This window comes from Pseudorasbora parva, chromosome 6 (assembly GCF_024679245.1).
Source record: "Pseudorasbora parva isolate DD20220531a chromosome 6, ASM2467924v1, whole genome shotgun sequence".
Taxonomy (NCBI): domain Eukaryota; kingdom Metazoa; phylum Chordata; class Actinopteri; order Cypriniformes; family Gobionidae; genus Pseudorasbora; species Pseudorasbora parva.
Genome location: NC_090177.1, coordinates 9,909,882 through 9,926,729, shown reverse-complemented (window position 1 = coordinate 9,926,729; position 16,848 = coordinate 9,909,882). Strand labels below are relative to the sequence as shown.

Below are 16,848 nucleotides of genomic sequence, written 5' to 3'. Positions count from 1 at the left end.
CAACCCTGGCCCGTTGAGGCATGGACACCAAGACATTAGCAGCAGATCCTTTATGTCCTGTAAGTTGCGAGGTGGGGCCATTATGGATCTGACTTGTTTGTTCAGCACATCCCACTGATGCTCGATTGGATTGATATCTGGGGAATTTGGAGGCTAAGTCAACACCTCAAACTCGTTGTGCTCCTCAAACCTTTCCTGAACCATTTTTGCTTTGTGGCAGGAGCATTTTTTTGCTGAAAGAGCCAGAGCCACCAGGGAAACCGTTTGCATTAAAGGTTGTGGTCTGCAACAATGCGTAGTTTAAAAGTTTAAAGTAGTCCAAAGTTTCCCTGCATAACCTTGCCCATAGCATCACACTGCCTCCTCCGGCTTGCTTTCTTCCCATAGTGCATCCTGGTGCCATGTGTTCCTGTGCACACGGCATACTATATGCTGTAGAAATATTCCTAATAGTAGTGCTGTTTTGACAGTCTCTCTCAGTACTGTAGTTGTTCGGGGAATCGTCACCGGGGCAATTTCCAGTCAGGTGTGTGTTCAGATAGAGAGCAGCGCAGCGCTGGGCTAGTGATCACAGAGGCTGCCATCTCAGTGTGATCTGAGGAAGGAAGGACGTCCTGCTGGCACGTGTCCTTGCTTTAAATTCAGCTTTAGGCATTCAGTGTTGTAAAGCTTTTCAAAGAGGTAAAACTGGACTGAATGTGTTTAGAAACACATTCCAAAGGTGATTAGGTTTATTTTGGTGTTTTGGTTTCATTCACAAGATGCATTAGAGGGCAACAGTGCACCCACTTTTTCCACACTGAAAACCCTAATTAGTTGATTGAACTCAATTGATCTGAGTAAACTCGTTCCCTCAATTCAATTGAGAAATGGAGTCTCACAAAACGTTCAGTACACCACGCTGGGTACAACCAATCAAAACTTCAACATATATTGTGGCATGAATAAATGATGCATCTGAATAGTGACAATTTTTTTTTTTTATTCTTACTATTTGCTTTTACTTTTTCTGTTTTGTTCTGAAGTTTTTGTAGCTTGTTTTATATTCAGAGTTGATATGTTTATCAGATTTTTCAAAAAAAATTTGATTCATACACAGATTCTTGATGTCTGTGTATGTCTAACTAATGCCGTAGATTTAAACATTTTGTGCACATAAAAAATAAATAAATAAATTGTTCAATTACCACAAGAGTAAAGGATCTCATGGCTTTTTTTTATTAATATTTCATAACTGCTTCGACAACCAGGGCATTAGACTGCATGAGATACATGCCAATACATGATGATGTTATCATCAGCAACTAGTCTGGTTAGTTATATAAGTTAGGTCACATATTATTGTTAGGTTTAGTAACTTGCAAATTTTTACTTAGCACACAATGAAAAAGTCTCCATCTTAATTTGAATCAGCAACAAGCAACAGACGAGGCGAAAAGGACTGCCTTTTGTAGATGTCCTCCAATCAGTGAGTTAGTTCTTGTTGCCAGACAGAACTCCTTGCATGGTCAATCACATCAAAGCAAGACCAGAGTGAGCTTTTTTAATTAATTATGATTTTGAGTTCATTCAACTTGAAATCTTAAGTTCAGGTATTTTGTAGGTTAATAAGTTATACTAACTTATATTTTTGAGTTTCTGGACTAAACTAGTAATATTTAGTCAAGATTACTTGATTTGTTTAAAGGGTTAGCTCACCCAAAATGGAATTAATTTCATTAATGACTCGCCCTAATGTTGTTCCACACCCGTAAGACCTCCGTCATCTTCAGAACACAGTTTAAGATATCCAGAAAGGGAATAAAAACATCATCCATATGTGACATCAGTTAGTTTATTAGAATCTCTTGAAGCATCGAAAATAAAATACATTGTGATCCGAAAATAGCAAAAACTATGACTTTATTAAGCATTGTCTTCTCTTCCACATTTGTTTTCAAACCTCAAATAAAGATTCTAACGGTCGTGAATCAGTGTATTGATTCATGATTCGGATCGCCAATGTCATGTGATTTCAGCAGTTTGGCCGAGTGTGTGTGCGTGTGTGTCAAGTATCATATTTGGATACATCAGGTGTTCATGGCTCATGGTGTAGTGAGAATATGGAGCTCATACATTAGAGGATGAAAAGAAGCATATTTTTTTAATCCCATGGGAGAAATGAATAGAAAAAATACTTCAGAATCAGAAAAAGTGGGCGGGCACTAACACACTCTCTTATGCATCTTGTGAATGCAAGCAAAACACCAAAATAAACCTAATCCTAATCGGATAGGTCTCTTCTAAGCATCTACTCCGGTTTTAGCTCTTAGACAACCTGAGCAAAAATATGAAATATGATACATATTTATGGCCAAAAAGTAGGCTACTAATATATGACATTTTAATTGCTCCAATTATATTTTTACAACAGCATACCAGGATCTCATAAAAAACATACAGTCATCTATCTGTCAATAATAGGCCTATGTCTTAAGATGATATTGAAATGCATTATCAAAGCTTGTCAATCCAATCCAAGCCAGTCAATCCAATTTCACACTATAGGCTACACACAAAACACGTCTCCCCATATGATATCTTTTTTTGTTTTCAGTCTGGCTTTCAAATTGTGCAAAAATGACTGTCGAGTAATATGTCCCCCTAGCTTGCGCACGTGCGAGGCGTTTGTAAAGCGCGGCGCCTGCAGCTCCAGGCCCGGCTGATCCGCTCAGGTGCGGCGCTGATGTCGCGGGCCGAGCGCGGGCCCGTTCGGGAGGAGACTGTGCAGCTGCGGGCTGAATGCTAACGAGTTTTTCAGGCTCTTTGACAGCGCCGTGACTCATCGCGCCGGCCCCATTGAGACCGACTGCGGCGTGCAGTAATGACAGATGAAAACAGCTATGTTTAGCATGCCGATGGAAGCTGGCGGTTTTGTGAATGGGTCTCCGAGTCTATGTCTCGTGCGACTCGGCTCCCGACGAGTGTGACTCGCATATTGAGCTCGAGATGAATGTCGATGGGGAGAGAGTAACTCGCAGACAACGAGGACGCTATGGTTCCACGAGCGCATGACGAGGAATACTGTGCCGCTAAATTTACTGAATGTGAGCATGATATTCTTTGATTTGAAAGAATTTGCATGCATAAAACCTTGACAAATGTGTTGTGCATTATGTGCCATTCACTGTGTGTTCTGTTTTGAAATATTGAAGATGTGCACTCTCTCAGAGCTTTGAGCTTCTTAAAGAGATAGTTCACCCAAAAATGAAGATTTGTTGTTTATCTTCTTACCCCCAGGGCATCCAAGATGTAGGTGTGTGTTTGTTTCTTCAGTAGAACACAAATAAAGATTTTTAACTCCATTAACTATGTCAATCAAATGTTTTTCTATGAGAGTCAGTATAGAAAAACACCCCATGGAGTTAAACATTGATGTCTTAAGACACAAAACGGTCGGTTTGTGTGAGACTGAGCAGTATTTATATATTTTTTTCCCTTACCTGCCTGTAAGTGAGGTCAAATTGCACAATATGGCGTAGAGATACACGCAAGAGATCACTTCCGCCACTTGTATCCCATTGAGATACGCCGCATCTTGACCTCTCTAGCCGGAAGTAATGGCGCAGTTGCAGCTTTTAGTATAGTGCTGTATTTGAGGTAAAAAAAAATGTATAAATACTGTTCAGTTTCTTACACAATTTTTACCCAAGTTTAAGATTCGTATGACTGTGTTTTTTACTCTCATAGAAATACACCCCACTGACATGCATTATACGAGCAATGGTTGGATTCAAAAATCTTGGATAACCATCTTGGATGCCCTGAGGGTAATTTTTGGGTGAACTATCCCTTTAAGTCTCGCTTAGACAGACTTTTGACATGCCTCCATATTACTGCACTGCCTGCTGTTTTTAGTTTCATAGTGCTGCGCTTTATTTTATAAAAAAAAAAAAAAAAAAATGCTCTCTGCCAAATGCTTAAGTGTTTAAAAAGTGTGCTTGACTGCACAGCTGGATATGTGCCCAGTTGTAATGCTCATCCCCATTATTTGATCATCATCTGATGAATCACTGCTGTCATGACTGTGCACACACTGCCTTTCAAAGTTTGGGATCGGTAAGATTTATTAGTGTTTCTAAAAAAGTATTTTCTGTTTACCAAGGCCACTTTTATTTGATTATACAATACTGTAAAAACAGTAATATTATGAAATATTACAATTTAAAGGCACAATATGTAATGTTTCAGCATTAAAAATAGAAAAGATCACTATATCTATGTTATATATTTTTTAAAGTTGTGTGTTTACATTATCCCGACAGTTCCAATTAACTTCTAAATCCAGAGAAATTAATATTTTAATTCGAAGACACGGACCGTGTCTTTATTTCCGTTATGTCGCCCGTCTTTCACGTCATATCCACGTTTGCGTCTTGCTTCCTGCGGAACTCGGCGGAACGGCCAAACTTAAAGAGGAACACTGACAGTATAAGGGGAACACCCGTATAAAAACGTCTGTATGATAATGGATCATGACTACTCTTTGCCTGTACGTTTTGCCAGCTCAAAGCGCAAACGTACGGGTGAAAAAAAATGACCCGAGAAGATTTTGGGACAGTAGAAGAAGCAAGAGACGTGTAAACCTTAAGCCTTTGAAAGATGGCGAAATCTTCGTGACAAGCTCGGACTGCAGAGAGATGCTGATCTCGCTTTCGTTTTAATAAACAGGTAATTTAAGTAACCATTCAGCTAACATAATAATCATATAATCATAACATGCTGTATGTTTGCATATTGCATAGCGATCTTGACCACATTGAGATGCGTTTAGCTGAATACGTATACATTTTGTATTGCATCGGCTTTTCAAACAGGCGGATTCTGTGTTTTTGGAGACTGAAACTGAGACTTTTTAAAACTGATTCAAAAGTATATTTCTATCCGTATATTTGGTGACACGATGATGTCATGTGTAAAACGCAGATGGACTAGCTATTATTGGTTTTATATGTAGCTGGAGAAAGTAACGTTAGCTTCATAAGGTAATATGCCACTATCTTGGTCAATTAATATAAGGTGACCGTCACTTTTATCATATGTTAATACTAGCTACATATAATATCGATTTAATAATGATCTACTTATTCATATATCTCTGAGTTCCAAAATAAATGTTTATTAGAATGAACGTGGGGAGCGACACAGCGCGTGTTCCAATGAACAGCGTATTGCTGGTCCTGGTTCTCTCATTTACTATGTTTTATGTTGGTAATGATAAACTAAATTGAAATGTATTTCCTTATTGAACAGTTGATATACAGAATGTTCGACAATCGCGGATGCCATGTCAACATATCTATAATTTGAGTAACTCAAATTATGAAGCACGGTTAATATGTCAACATAGCCTACCAACTTATAGGTATGTTGACATAGCGACCGCCCGCACAACATTCTGTCTCACACATTAGCTAACGTTACTGATAAGTTTGTTAAGTAACGGTAGCTCGCTGCTATTTCATTAGATTGAGATTATATAAAGTGAAAAGCCGTAACTAAACTTAACAATAATAGAGATGTAATATAACAATTACCTTGTCAGTGAACATGTTTTCTGCTGGAGATGCCAGATTCGCTGGTTGACAGTGGCAATAATGACAACAACTCCCATGAGCCCACGCACTTTCCCGACGTCATCAAAGTACGTCTGTTGTTATTATTTTGAATGAGTGACCCCTAGTGGCCAAAAGTTGCATACTGCACGTTTAAAGTGCCCAGTCTGTTGTGATTGATCTACTCTGCTCTGCTCTGATTGGTCAGATGACCCAGTCTGTTGTGATTGTCTACTCTGTTCTGATGGTCAGATTGCCCAGTCTGTTGTAATTGGTCTACTCTGCTCTGATTGGTCAGATAACCCAGTCTGTTGTGATTGGTCTACTCTGCTCTGATTGGTCATATGGCCCAGTCTGTTACATTGGGCTGAGACTGATTCACACGTGCGTTTGTGTTTGCTTTGGATGCGTTTGCTTTGGATGCGTTTTCACACGTGTGTTTGTGTTTGCTTTTTAAGTCGCTTTGGATAAAAGCGTCTGCTAAATGATTAAATGTAAATGTTTGCCCTCTCTGTCCTCTAGGGGTCGCCCTCCAGGGCCGCAGTCTCTCTTCATCTGGAGGCATGTTATAGGACGGACCCTGCACAGCAACCATGAAAAGCTTAGGGGCCAACCGTAGCCGACATCTGTCAGACACCTGTGACCCCACCGCGGGCCCCCAGGAGCCCTTGTGTCCCTTGGCCCCGGACCCCAGCGCTGCCTTCTTCCTGAGCCCCACCGTCAACCATTATGGCACTCTGGATCCTCACCTCCATCATTTTCCAGTTTCCACCCCGACGACCCTGCAGTCGGACTGCCTGCTGCCTCTAAACAACCAGCTAACCAACAGCAGCACCTTCCCACGGCTGCACTACAGCAACCAGCCGGAGCAGAGCGACTACACGCAGGTACTTTTAACTATGTTTTAACTATGCTTGTTTTTAATTTTTTATTCGTCCATATGGTATTCTTTTTTTCTCATGCATTTGTTACCACTGTTTTAATTAATTTCTATGTAAAGCACTTTGAATTGCCATTGGGTATGAAATGTGCTCTACAAATAAACTTGCCTTGCCTTGCCTTACTAGCAGGAGTGTTGAATGTTGAGCAAAACATTCTTCAAAACGATTCTTCATTAAGGGCCATTCACACTGGATGTCATTTGCAGCCTCAGCGATTAGACGTATGCAAAACTAAACTACATATTTAAAAAAAAAAAAAAAGACTAGTCAGTGATTAATCGGAAGCATGGGATAATAAGCCTGGCTTCATGTTCATCTGATCCCTAACAAACATTATATATGTGGTTTTGTATATTATACAAAAACTTTAATATGGAAAATACGGATATAGAAGTTTCGGGAAGTTTTTTTTTAAAATATTGCAATATTGTGAATTATTATTACAATTTATAAGAACCGTTTTCTATGTCTATATTTATAGTAAAATGTCATTTATTCCTGTGGTCAAAGCTTTATTTTCAGCATCATTCCTCCAGTCTTCAGTGTCACATGATCCTTCAGAAATCATTCTGATATGATAATTTGCTGCTCGAGAAACATTTATGATCATTATCAATGTTGAAAAAGTTTGTGAAAACTGTGATACATGTTCAAGATTATTTGATGAATAGAAAGTTAAAGCTACACTGTGTAACTTTTTTAGTTTATTCTTAGCTAAAATCACTTAGTTCTTTCAAAAATATATGTGCTCATTAATGTATATTTACTTCTTTCAAGTAATAAAGTATTCTCGTAATTTTATAATATGCCATTTAAAATACATACGGGTGAGGGGTTCGAATGCCGGTCGCCATGTTGCCCCTCCATCTTGAAAGTACATTAGCCAAAGAGGGACATACCCGTAAATTCAAGCTTCGCCTTTCGCGTTTTAACACTCGATGGCACCGTGTCGAATGTGAAGAGGGGGATTGCCATGTTAATCTTGGACTAAATCGGCCACCGTAGGAGTTGAAACGAAATCAGAATTGAGAGGAACACAAACTGTTATTCACTGGATTGTCATATACCTTTACACCGCTAGATGGGGGAAAATATCACACGGTATAGCTTTAAAAACAGCATTTATTTTAAATATAATCTTTTGTAACATAATAAATGTCTCTACTGTCACTTTTGATCAGATTGATGCAACGTTAATTCCTAAAAAGAAACCCTTACCGATCCCAATATATCAAATTTAATATTTATAATGTATTATAAGTAAAATATTTTCTTGATACAATTCCATGCATTTTTAAATGCATGCAACACTTATATATTGCATATATCAAATTTAATATTTATTATATATTGTAAGTAATATATTTTCCGGATACAATTTCATGCATTTTTTAAATGCATGCCACACACATAATAAATTGTAAGATTGAATCATTTTAATTCATGCATTAATCATTCATTTTGTTCGTGATTTGATTATGGTTATTATTGGTTATGCATTGCAATTTAAATGCAAATTTAGTTGTCTTTTTTATAGCAGGCAAGAAAACTAGTTTCATGCCAAAATACAAAAAATTATGGATACGTGTGACTGATAATACAGCCACTAGGATGATATCGCCTTTAATTGACTTTTTTGGGAAAAATAGACTGGAGTATCTCTCATTTTAAATTTACAATAATTGTAGTAAATTTGTGCATGTGATTGTTAGGGGTTAACAGCTTATGACCCAGGTCCAGTCGTGAAGAAATGAAGGCAAAGAGTCAGGATTGTAATAAATTAAAGAAAAAGTTACTTAAGACTAGTTTGCAGTTTCAAAAGCAGAAGCCAGCTTCAAGTCTCACAAGGAGTTCGTAGGCCGCGCTCCCTCTCTCACCGTCTCGTTGCCTCGCCCTATCCAACAGTTATACTGTTTTCAAGGTCTTATCCACGTCATTACTGCAATGTGGATGGTTCTGACTGGCTCAGAGACAATACACAGTCATGGTAAATTTCCACACATGTCAGTTAGTCTGATGCTCGTCTCCATAGACGTGTCACATGTTGACGCTTTTACCCTGGAATTAGGCCTGTAGTGACCTTCCAGATCTGGAGCAGGCGCCAGCTTGGCCAGAACAACAAATCCACCCATCTTAGGGGGCCAATTGTACACCATTCTCAACACTGATCTGTAACATAGAATATTGCGCACATACACAGATACACAGTCTCTCCAAGTTCTAACCTAAAACATACTGATAACATGTGCTTTCTCTCAGTGAGAGGTACAGACAATAGTACAGGCAATATTCATATCCAACTCTTTAGTGTTTCAGTAAAAGGAAATATAAAAGGAATAAAATATAATAAATTAAATGAAAGACAAATCCATATTTCATATCTGGAAGCCAGGCTAAGTTAGGAAACACAGTTTCTGCACTCCTGACATGTTTGGGGTGTGTGATGCCTTAAAAATCCAAAGCCTCGACCATGTTGATCAAGTGTTTCGTGACAAATCACACATCTGTAGGCCTCAGAGACAAAATACACACTTTAGAAAACAAGAAACATAAAGCAAAATCATAACTGGAAAGAATCATTATAATAATATAGGAAGATAAAGAGAGGTATATTGAAGCGGATTTCATAATCGCCCTTTCATGATATATTTAATTCAGTTAATACATATTAACCCATGCTAGTTTTAGTAAATGTCTAGCACAAGGGTGCAAAGCTCAAGTCAGTTCCCGGAGGAGTTTAGTTCCAACCCTCCAACCTTTAGGTTTCAAAGATGCCTGAAGGACTTGATCAGGTGTGTTGAATTAGAATTGACGCTAAACTCTGCAGGGCTGCGGTTTGCACTCCTGCTCTAGTATATCTGCATCGTTTTCATGCCGTTTAGTGACGCCGCGGTTTGTCTCCGTAGGGTTGTGTGCCTGCTCAGGGAGGCAGTCGTGCTGGCACCCTCACGTCCTCCATGTCCATGGGTTTGGGCCTGGGCCTGGGCGCCCCCGCCATGATCTCCAGCGGCACGGCCACCATCTCGTCCGCGGCGGCTGCCAAGATGAACCGGCTCCCGGCCAACCTTCTGGACCAGCTGGAGCGCCACCTACCGCTGCAGCGCGACGGGTTCAGCACGCTGCAGTTCCACCGGCGCAGCCGCGGCTCCAAGCAGCGCAGCGAGAGTCCCAGCCGCATTCGAAATCTGGTCCAGTCCGTCCAGAAGCTCTTCGCCAAGTCGCAGTCTTTGGAGGTCTCGGCGGTGAAGGGGAGCATTACCGCCGGCGACGCGAACAAAGCCACCCGGCGAAGCAAAAGCAAAGACCGAGCCAAGACAGAAGGCACCAAGCGGCGTCCACGGCCCAATCTCTCAGGGTTCTGGAGCTCGGACGACGGCTTGGAGGACGATCCGCCGACTCAGCCCGCCGCCGGCCCGCTGGCAGTGGCGTACCGAAACCCTCTGAGCATGATGACGCTGGGCAGAGCCGTGTCGGACAGTCAAGCGCCCAGACCGCATCCGCAGGGCTACAACACCATCGCGGCGCACTCGCTCAAGTCCTCCAAGAGCAGCGGCGACCTCAAGCCGCAGGTCAGCCTGACCGCATCCGCCTCCCAAACGGGGGACAGTGTGCTGGTCAAGAGAGGATCCTGGTCAACGCTGACCCTCAGTCAGGCCAGACAGGTGCTTCAGAAGGGCTCGGCCACCATCAACCAGACCCTGCTCAAGTCAAAGTCCTGCCACGGACAGGAGATGACCTGCAACTTCCTACAGGTGACACACAGAAATGAAAGAAAGACAGTTCTGGAATAGTTCACCCCAAAATGATTGTTTACTCATTTCAAACCCATAAGACTTTCATTGTCAAGCAAGTACGGTTGAGCTTCTGTTGACCATATCTGAGTCCTCTATGTACATTCACTCGTCAATGCTTATATGTGAATAAAAGCAGAAATTCCATCTGTTCATCATATAAAGCGATTGTGTCTCTTCAGAACACTTGGATTAAACTGCTCGATTCGTATGGATTTATTTTAGTCTTTTTTGAAGTGTTTTGGGTGAACAAACTTTAAATCGAGGGACAGAAATCTCCCAGATTCATAAAAAAGAACTTCGTTTGTATTCAGAGGATGAACACATTTTCGGGTGAACTAACCCTTTAAAGTGCGAGAAGGGTAGAGAAATAAAGAGATATCTGATATCTGAGGGCAAATATAACTACGATAACGCATACAAGATTTCATAATAGGGTGTGTTTGAATTATAACATTGATTATAATGCCAAAGCACTTTATATCCGCTTTTTATTATTTCTTATTTTTTTCTTTTTCTTTCTTATTATTTTTAAGTTAATTATTTTTTATTATTAATTATATAAAATTAATTTATTTGAATAAATATTTGTTTAAAATATATTAATCAAATAATAACAGTCTGCTAAATGCATAAATTTAAAATGTAAATTTCAACAATTTCAATATTTCACACAAAACATATAGATGGCATTTCAAGTGTCATGTTGAAAAAAAACATGAAAAAACTCATACTACTACATACCGGTAATACCTTTTTGTAAAAATATATTGTTAAATATTTGAGCAAAATTTAAAATATTTACAAATATTTGTATGATAATAAATACACAAATAAGTGCAATAGTAATAAATACAAACATTTCTATACTTGTTAATAATAAATTGAAATATTTGTTACAAATATGTATTATTATTTGAACTAAAATGATATATATATATATATATATATATATATATATATATATATATATATATATATATATATATATATATATATATATATAAATTGTGTGTGTGTGTGTGTGTGTGTGTAAATAAACTTGAACACTAACATTTTGTTGTCATTTTAAATGGCATTTATGTTTTTGACATTTAGTGGTATGTTAAAAATCATCATGAATGCAACGAATTCTTAGTTAAGATCCTTTGCTCCAGATGCATTGTGGGTAATGTATTGTATCTTTTGGCAGGTGCCTACAGGTGAGTGGAGCGGGACGCTGGGTAAGGCAGGGGCCGCAGGCGAGATCCCGTGCAGGCGGATGCGCAGCGGCAGTTACGTTAAAGCCATGGGGGACGTGGAGGACAGCGACGACTCAGACGGACCCCCTTCACCCAAACCCTCGCCCAAGACCGCCGCCCGACGCCAGAGTTACCTGAAGGCCACCCAGCAATCTCTCAGCGAGCAGCAGCCGCCTTTACCACCGCGCAAGTGAGTGAAACAGTTATCTCCAGATAAACACACACACACACACACACAGATCCACATGCATTCATGATGACTGTGATAAGTGCTGGATTATTTTGATGCCCATCATTTAGTGACTCATAATGATATATCCTAAATTGAGCATCTCAACAATGAAGCTATCAGGAACATATTGGCTGTGACCAGCAGATGGCAGCATGTTGACGGGTTGATTATGACTGTTTCTACTCATTAAACACACTCCCTCCATAGCCAAGAACAGCTACAAGGACATCTCTTTAATATCTCAATCGTTTCTCCTATGATAGGTGAGATTAAAAGTCTCCAGCTTCTCATGTGGTTCTTCTTGAAGTAATAAAGATTTTTTTGGGGGATGCTGTCGCAAAAACTTCCTTTAGAAATGCTGCTCATTGGATTACACATGCAGGTTGCATATTGCTTACTGCATGCATAATGCAAACTATTTTTACTAAGTAATATTGTATACACTACATGCTAATAAACTAAGTATACATAACATATGACACTTTATGCTAGCATTCAGTTTTAAATGTGACCATAATGGAGTGGTTCTCAACAAGGGCGTCAGCAAACTTACACATAGATATAAAACAAGACAAAGCAACAATTAAAATAAACTAAAACTACTAGAATATTGAACATCCATATAATTATTAAAACGTTGAAATGAAAAAATATATTTATTAATATTCTAGTTAAAAAAAAAATGTTTTAATATATATATATATATATATATATATATATATATATATATATATATATATATATATATATTATAAAGTGACTTTTATTGTGAATACTTTTCAATGTGAATATATATAGTAAATAAAAAATACATTGTGAATAAAATAAATGTCTAAAATATTATTTTATAGTTATTTTAGTCAATAAAGTGCACCACTTCGCTTCAGAAGGCCTGTATTAATCCCCGGAGCTATGTGGAGCAGTTATATGATGGATAGATGCACTTTTATGGACTTCAAAAATGACAAGTCACTGCCATTTTGAAGCTTGGAAGAGCCAGAACTTTTTTTTTTTTTTTTTTAATTATTCTGATTTTATTAATCTAAAAAAAAAAATGTCATATAGACCTAGGATGACTTGAGGGAGAGTAAATCATTGGCTAATTTTCATTTTTGGGAGAACTATCCCTTTAAGCAACAGAATGAGTGAATAATTGCCCATTATTTTGCCATGTCAACATCCTCTTTGGTCCAAGAACAGCATGTAAAACCAGATTTTATGAATTGTGAAAAGATAATTGGGTGGGGGGGTTGTCAATTGCTCAGCAAAATGTGATGTTTCTGTTTATTAAATATTAGCATTTGTCACGCAATAAACAGTCGAGTCAGTGTTGATGAACCAGAAACAAACAGCAGACATCCATTTAACAGCCCACCCTTCCTATACGCTCACTAGCAGACAGACTCCCTGTCCGTTCATGCGGAAGCAGTTTGGTGTGGTTTGGTCTCCTCTGCAGAGCGCCGCCTCAGTGCCGCACCTGCACAGGTTAGTGTTTAAGCCCCGCCTCCACCTGGTCACGTGACACATTCTCACTCTATATGTTAAAAACACGTCATAAAATTCCCCACAAAACACCCCAATGCACGCCGTCCACCTTCACTAGAATCCTGGCTGAATCCTCACCAAAAATCTCTTTATTTTTTAGCTTGGTCAACTTGATCGGACCTGTTCCTAATGTCCTGCACCTGGCTCTTGCTCACCTCGTCTATGGCGCTGCTAAAAATAAAGTCGAATGTTATTGCCGGAGTGAAAGAAGGGAGAAAGCATTGTGATCTGTTGTGTTTCCTTTCAGCTGTATGCCGTCTCTATGTGAGGTCTCCACCAATCGCAGCCTGGATAACCTGGACTGTTTGATGGCAGCAGGTGACGCGGGTCTGCAGCACTGGGACACTGATGGGGGATTCGGCCAGCGCTGTGCCACGCTGGGACGGGGGTCCACCATGAGACAGGTCACAGACTTCATTTCATTCATTTCAAATTATTAAAGCATCCCAGTTATTATTGCTAATACACTGTAATACTTTGTTTAATGCACAATTAACTGCTGCACATCATAGCAAAGGAAACAGAAAGTGATCAGAAGCCATTTTCATGTGGTGAAAACATTTTACAGACTTAGATTGAAAGAGGTACCCAGCCCATACCTAGAGACCTGCAACATCCTAGCAACCACCCCCAGAACACCATAGCAACCCCTTAGCAACCATAAAGCACCACCATGGCAACCCTCTAGTACTTACATAGCAACCATTAGAAAACTTACCAACCATATTGCGACACCCTAACAACCCCTATAAGTTAACACCCCATCGACCCTATCAACCACCATAATCCCTATAACATTATAGTAACCACATAGCAACCCCCAAAACATCCTAACAACCACATTTTGACACCATAGCAACCCCCGAACACCCTAGTACTTGTATAGCAACCTTAGAACAACATAGCAACACCCTAGCAAGCCTTATATGTTAACACCCCATCGACCCCTAGAGCACCCTATCGACCAACAAAGCAATCCATAGAACATCATAGTAACCATGTAGAAACATCCCCTGAAACATCCTAACAACCACATATCAACACCCTAGCAACCTCCTGAACAACCTAATAACTACTTAGCAACTCTTAGAACAACGTAGCAACCATATAGCAAAACTTAGCAACCCCTATAAGTTAACACCCCATTGACCCCTAGAGCACCCTATCAGCCACCATAGCAATCCTTAGATATAACATCATAGTAACCACATAGCAACCCCCAAAACATCCTAACAACGACATTTTAACACCCTAATAACTACATAGCAAGTCTTAGAACACTCTAGCAACACCTATAAGTTAACACCATACTGACCCCTAGAGCACCCTATCAACCACCATAGCAATCCCTAGAACATCATAGCAACCACATAGCAACCCCCAAAACATCCTAACAATGACATATCAACACCCTAATAACTACATAGCAACCCTTAGAACAACGTAGAAACCATATAGCAACACCTATAAGTTAACACCTCATTGACCCCTAGAGCACCCTATCAACCTCCATAGCAATCCCTAGAACATCATAGTACCCACATAGCAACCCCCAAAACATCCTAACAACCACATATCAACACCTTAGCAACCCCCTGAACACCCTAGTAACTACATAGCAACCCATAAAACATTCTAGTAACCACAGAGCAACACCATTGCACCCTAGTTACCACAGCAACTTTTTAGCAACACCATAGCATCACCCAGAACCAAATAGCAACCCCCAAAACACCTCAACAACCACATATCAATAGCCTAACAACCCATATAACATCCTAGTAAACTCTAGAACATCATATCAAACACCATATAAACCACAGAACATCCTAGCAGCTACTTAGAAACATACTAGCAACCACATGGCAACACCATATCGCCCCTCCCCAGAACATTCACTAGTAAGCACATGATCACACCATAGCAACCCCAGAACATTTTAATAACCACATACAGCATAGCGACCTCAATGACACCCTAGTAACCACATGGTCACACCATAGCAACCCCAGAACATTCTAATAACCACATACAGCATAGCGACCTCAATGACACCCTAGTAACCACATGGCCACACCATAACAACCCCAGAACATTCTAATAACCACATACAGCATAGCAACCTCAATGACACCCTAGTAACCACATGATTACACCATAGCAACCCCAGAACATTCTAATAACCACATACAGCATAGCGACCTCAATGACCCCCTAGTAACCACATGGTCACACCATAACAACCCCAGAACATTCTAATAACCACATACAGCATAGCAACCTCAATGACACCCTAGTAACCACATGGTCACACCATAGCAACCCCAGAACATTCTAATAACCACATACAGCATAGCGACCTCAATGACACCCTAGTAACCACATGGTCACACCATAGCAACCCCAGAACATTCTAATAACCACATACAGTATAGCGACCTCAATGACACCCTAGCAACAAAAACAGCCTAGTTACCACATAGCAACCAAAACACCCTGACAACCACCCACAGCAGTCAATCAAGCATCTTAGCAGAGTTTTGCTCACATTTTCTTCCGAAGATGTAAAAATCTATTTCTGTTAAGTCTTGTAAATCGCTCAGCTATGTGTTCTACATAGCAGAGCAAACGCTGAAATGTGTCAGAGAGCTTTTGCTGTTTACTCGACCTCAGGAACATAGTGTTCCAGATTAAAAATGCTGTAAAACATCCTAAAGCTAGTTTAAGGAGATGCGGAGGGTGGGAAATCAGTTTGAATGCATGTTATCGGGAGGAGATACTTGGGTGTTCGCCTACATTCTCTCTGAAAATGGCGATGAAGACATCAAGACTCCTGAAGCCTGTCGGGGGTCTAAAATGTTGCTGATTTTTAAAGAGAAAAGAGAATTGATTTTTTTTTTTTAAGATCTATTTTGCTAAGTGGGATTATTGTGAAGACTGGGGAACGTTATTTCTAAAATTGGACATACGCTGTCGGAGAGTAATTGCTTGATTCAAAGGGAAAGAAGTCAAGAACAAATTTCCTTGGAATTATATTGCGTTTTTTTTAAAAGTCACTTTAATTACTGCAGTTTGGTGTGTCATCCTATTTGTTTGCCTTTAATTGCCAGGTTTATCTTTGACAAACACACAAACCTCCAATTCCGTTGTGTCCCTGTGAGAAGTGTCACCTGCTGGATGAACAAACACAAACTTTCTCTTTACTTTTCACCATTTAAACGGCTCGTTCAAGCTTGAAAACTACCGCTCCTTTTCCTTCGAGAGAGTTTGAATGGTGATTGTGCTTTGTTTGCAGGATAGTTTGGAAAGACTTAAAGGTCAGTTGAATCGCAGAAGAGCTCATTGACTCGGACGCATTTCTCAGCTTTTTTTCCTGATGGATTTGGAGAGAAAAAAGAGAGGACAATTATACATTGCTACATTAATAAGCTTTGTAAATAATTTGTGTCCTGCTTTAGTTAAACAAGGCAGATATTATATTAAATATACATGATCAATATTTAA

The 16,848-nt window shown here is 39.6% G+C and overlaps 1 protein-coding gene across 2 annotated transcripts in view; it reads left to right on the top strand.

Annotated features, from left to right (window-relative positions):
- Window positions 1-16,848, top strand: part of dlgap4a (discs, large (Drosophila) homolog-associated protein 4a) — a 250,759-nt gene that overhangs the window by 191,896 nt on the left and 42,015 nt on the right. The window contains exons 1-5 of one of the 2 annotated variants that reach the window (XM_067445554.1): window positions 2,709-3,086; window positions 6,117-6,481; window positions 9,442-10,287; window positions 11,519-11,757; window positions 13,592-13,748. In XM_067445554.1, the coding sequence (XP_067301655.1) occupies window positions 6,188-6,481; window positions 9,442-10,287; window positions 11,519-11,757; window positions 13,592-13,748 (1,536 nt within the window). In that variant the 5' untranslated portion in view covers window positions 2,709-3,086; window positions 6,117-6,187. Of the gene's footprint in view, window positions 1-2,708; window positions 3,087-6,116; window positions 6,482-9,441; window positions 10,288-11,518; window positions 11,758-13,591; window positions 13,749-16,848 lie in introns of those variants that run through there. The other variant, XM_067445553.1, reaches the window with a different exon arrangement.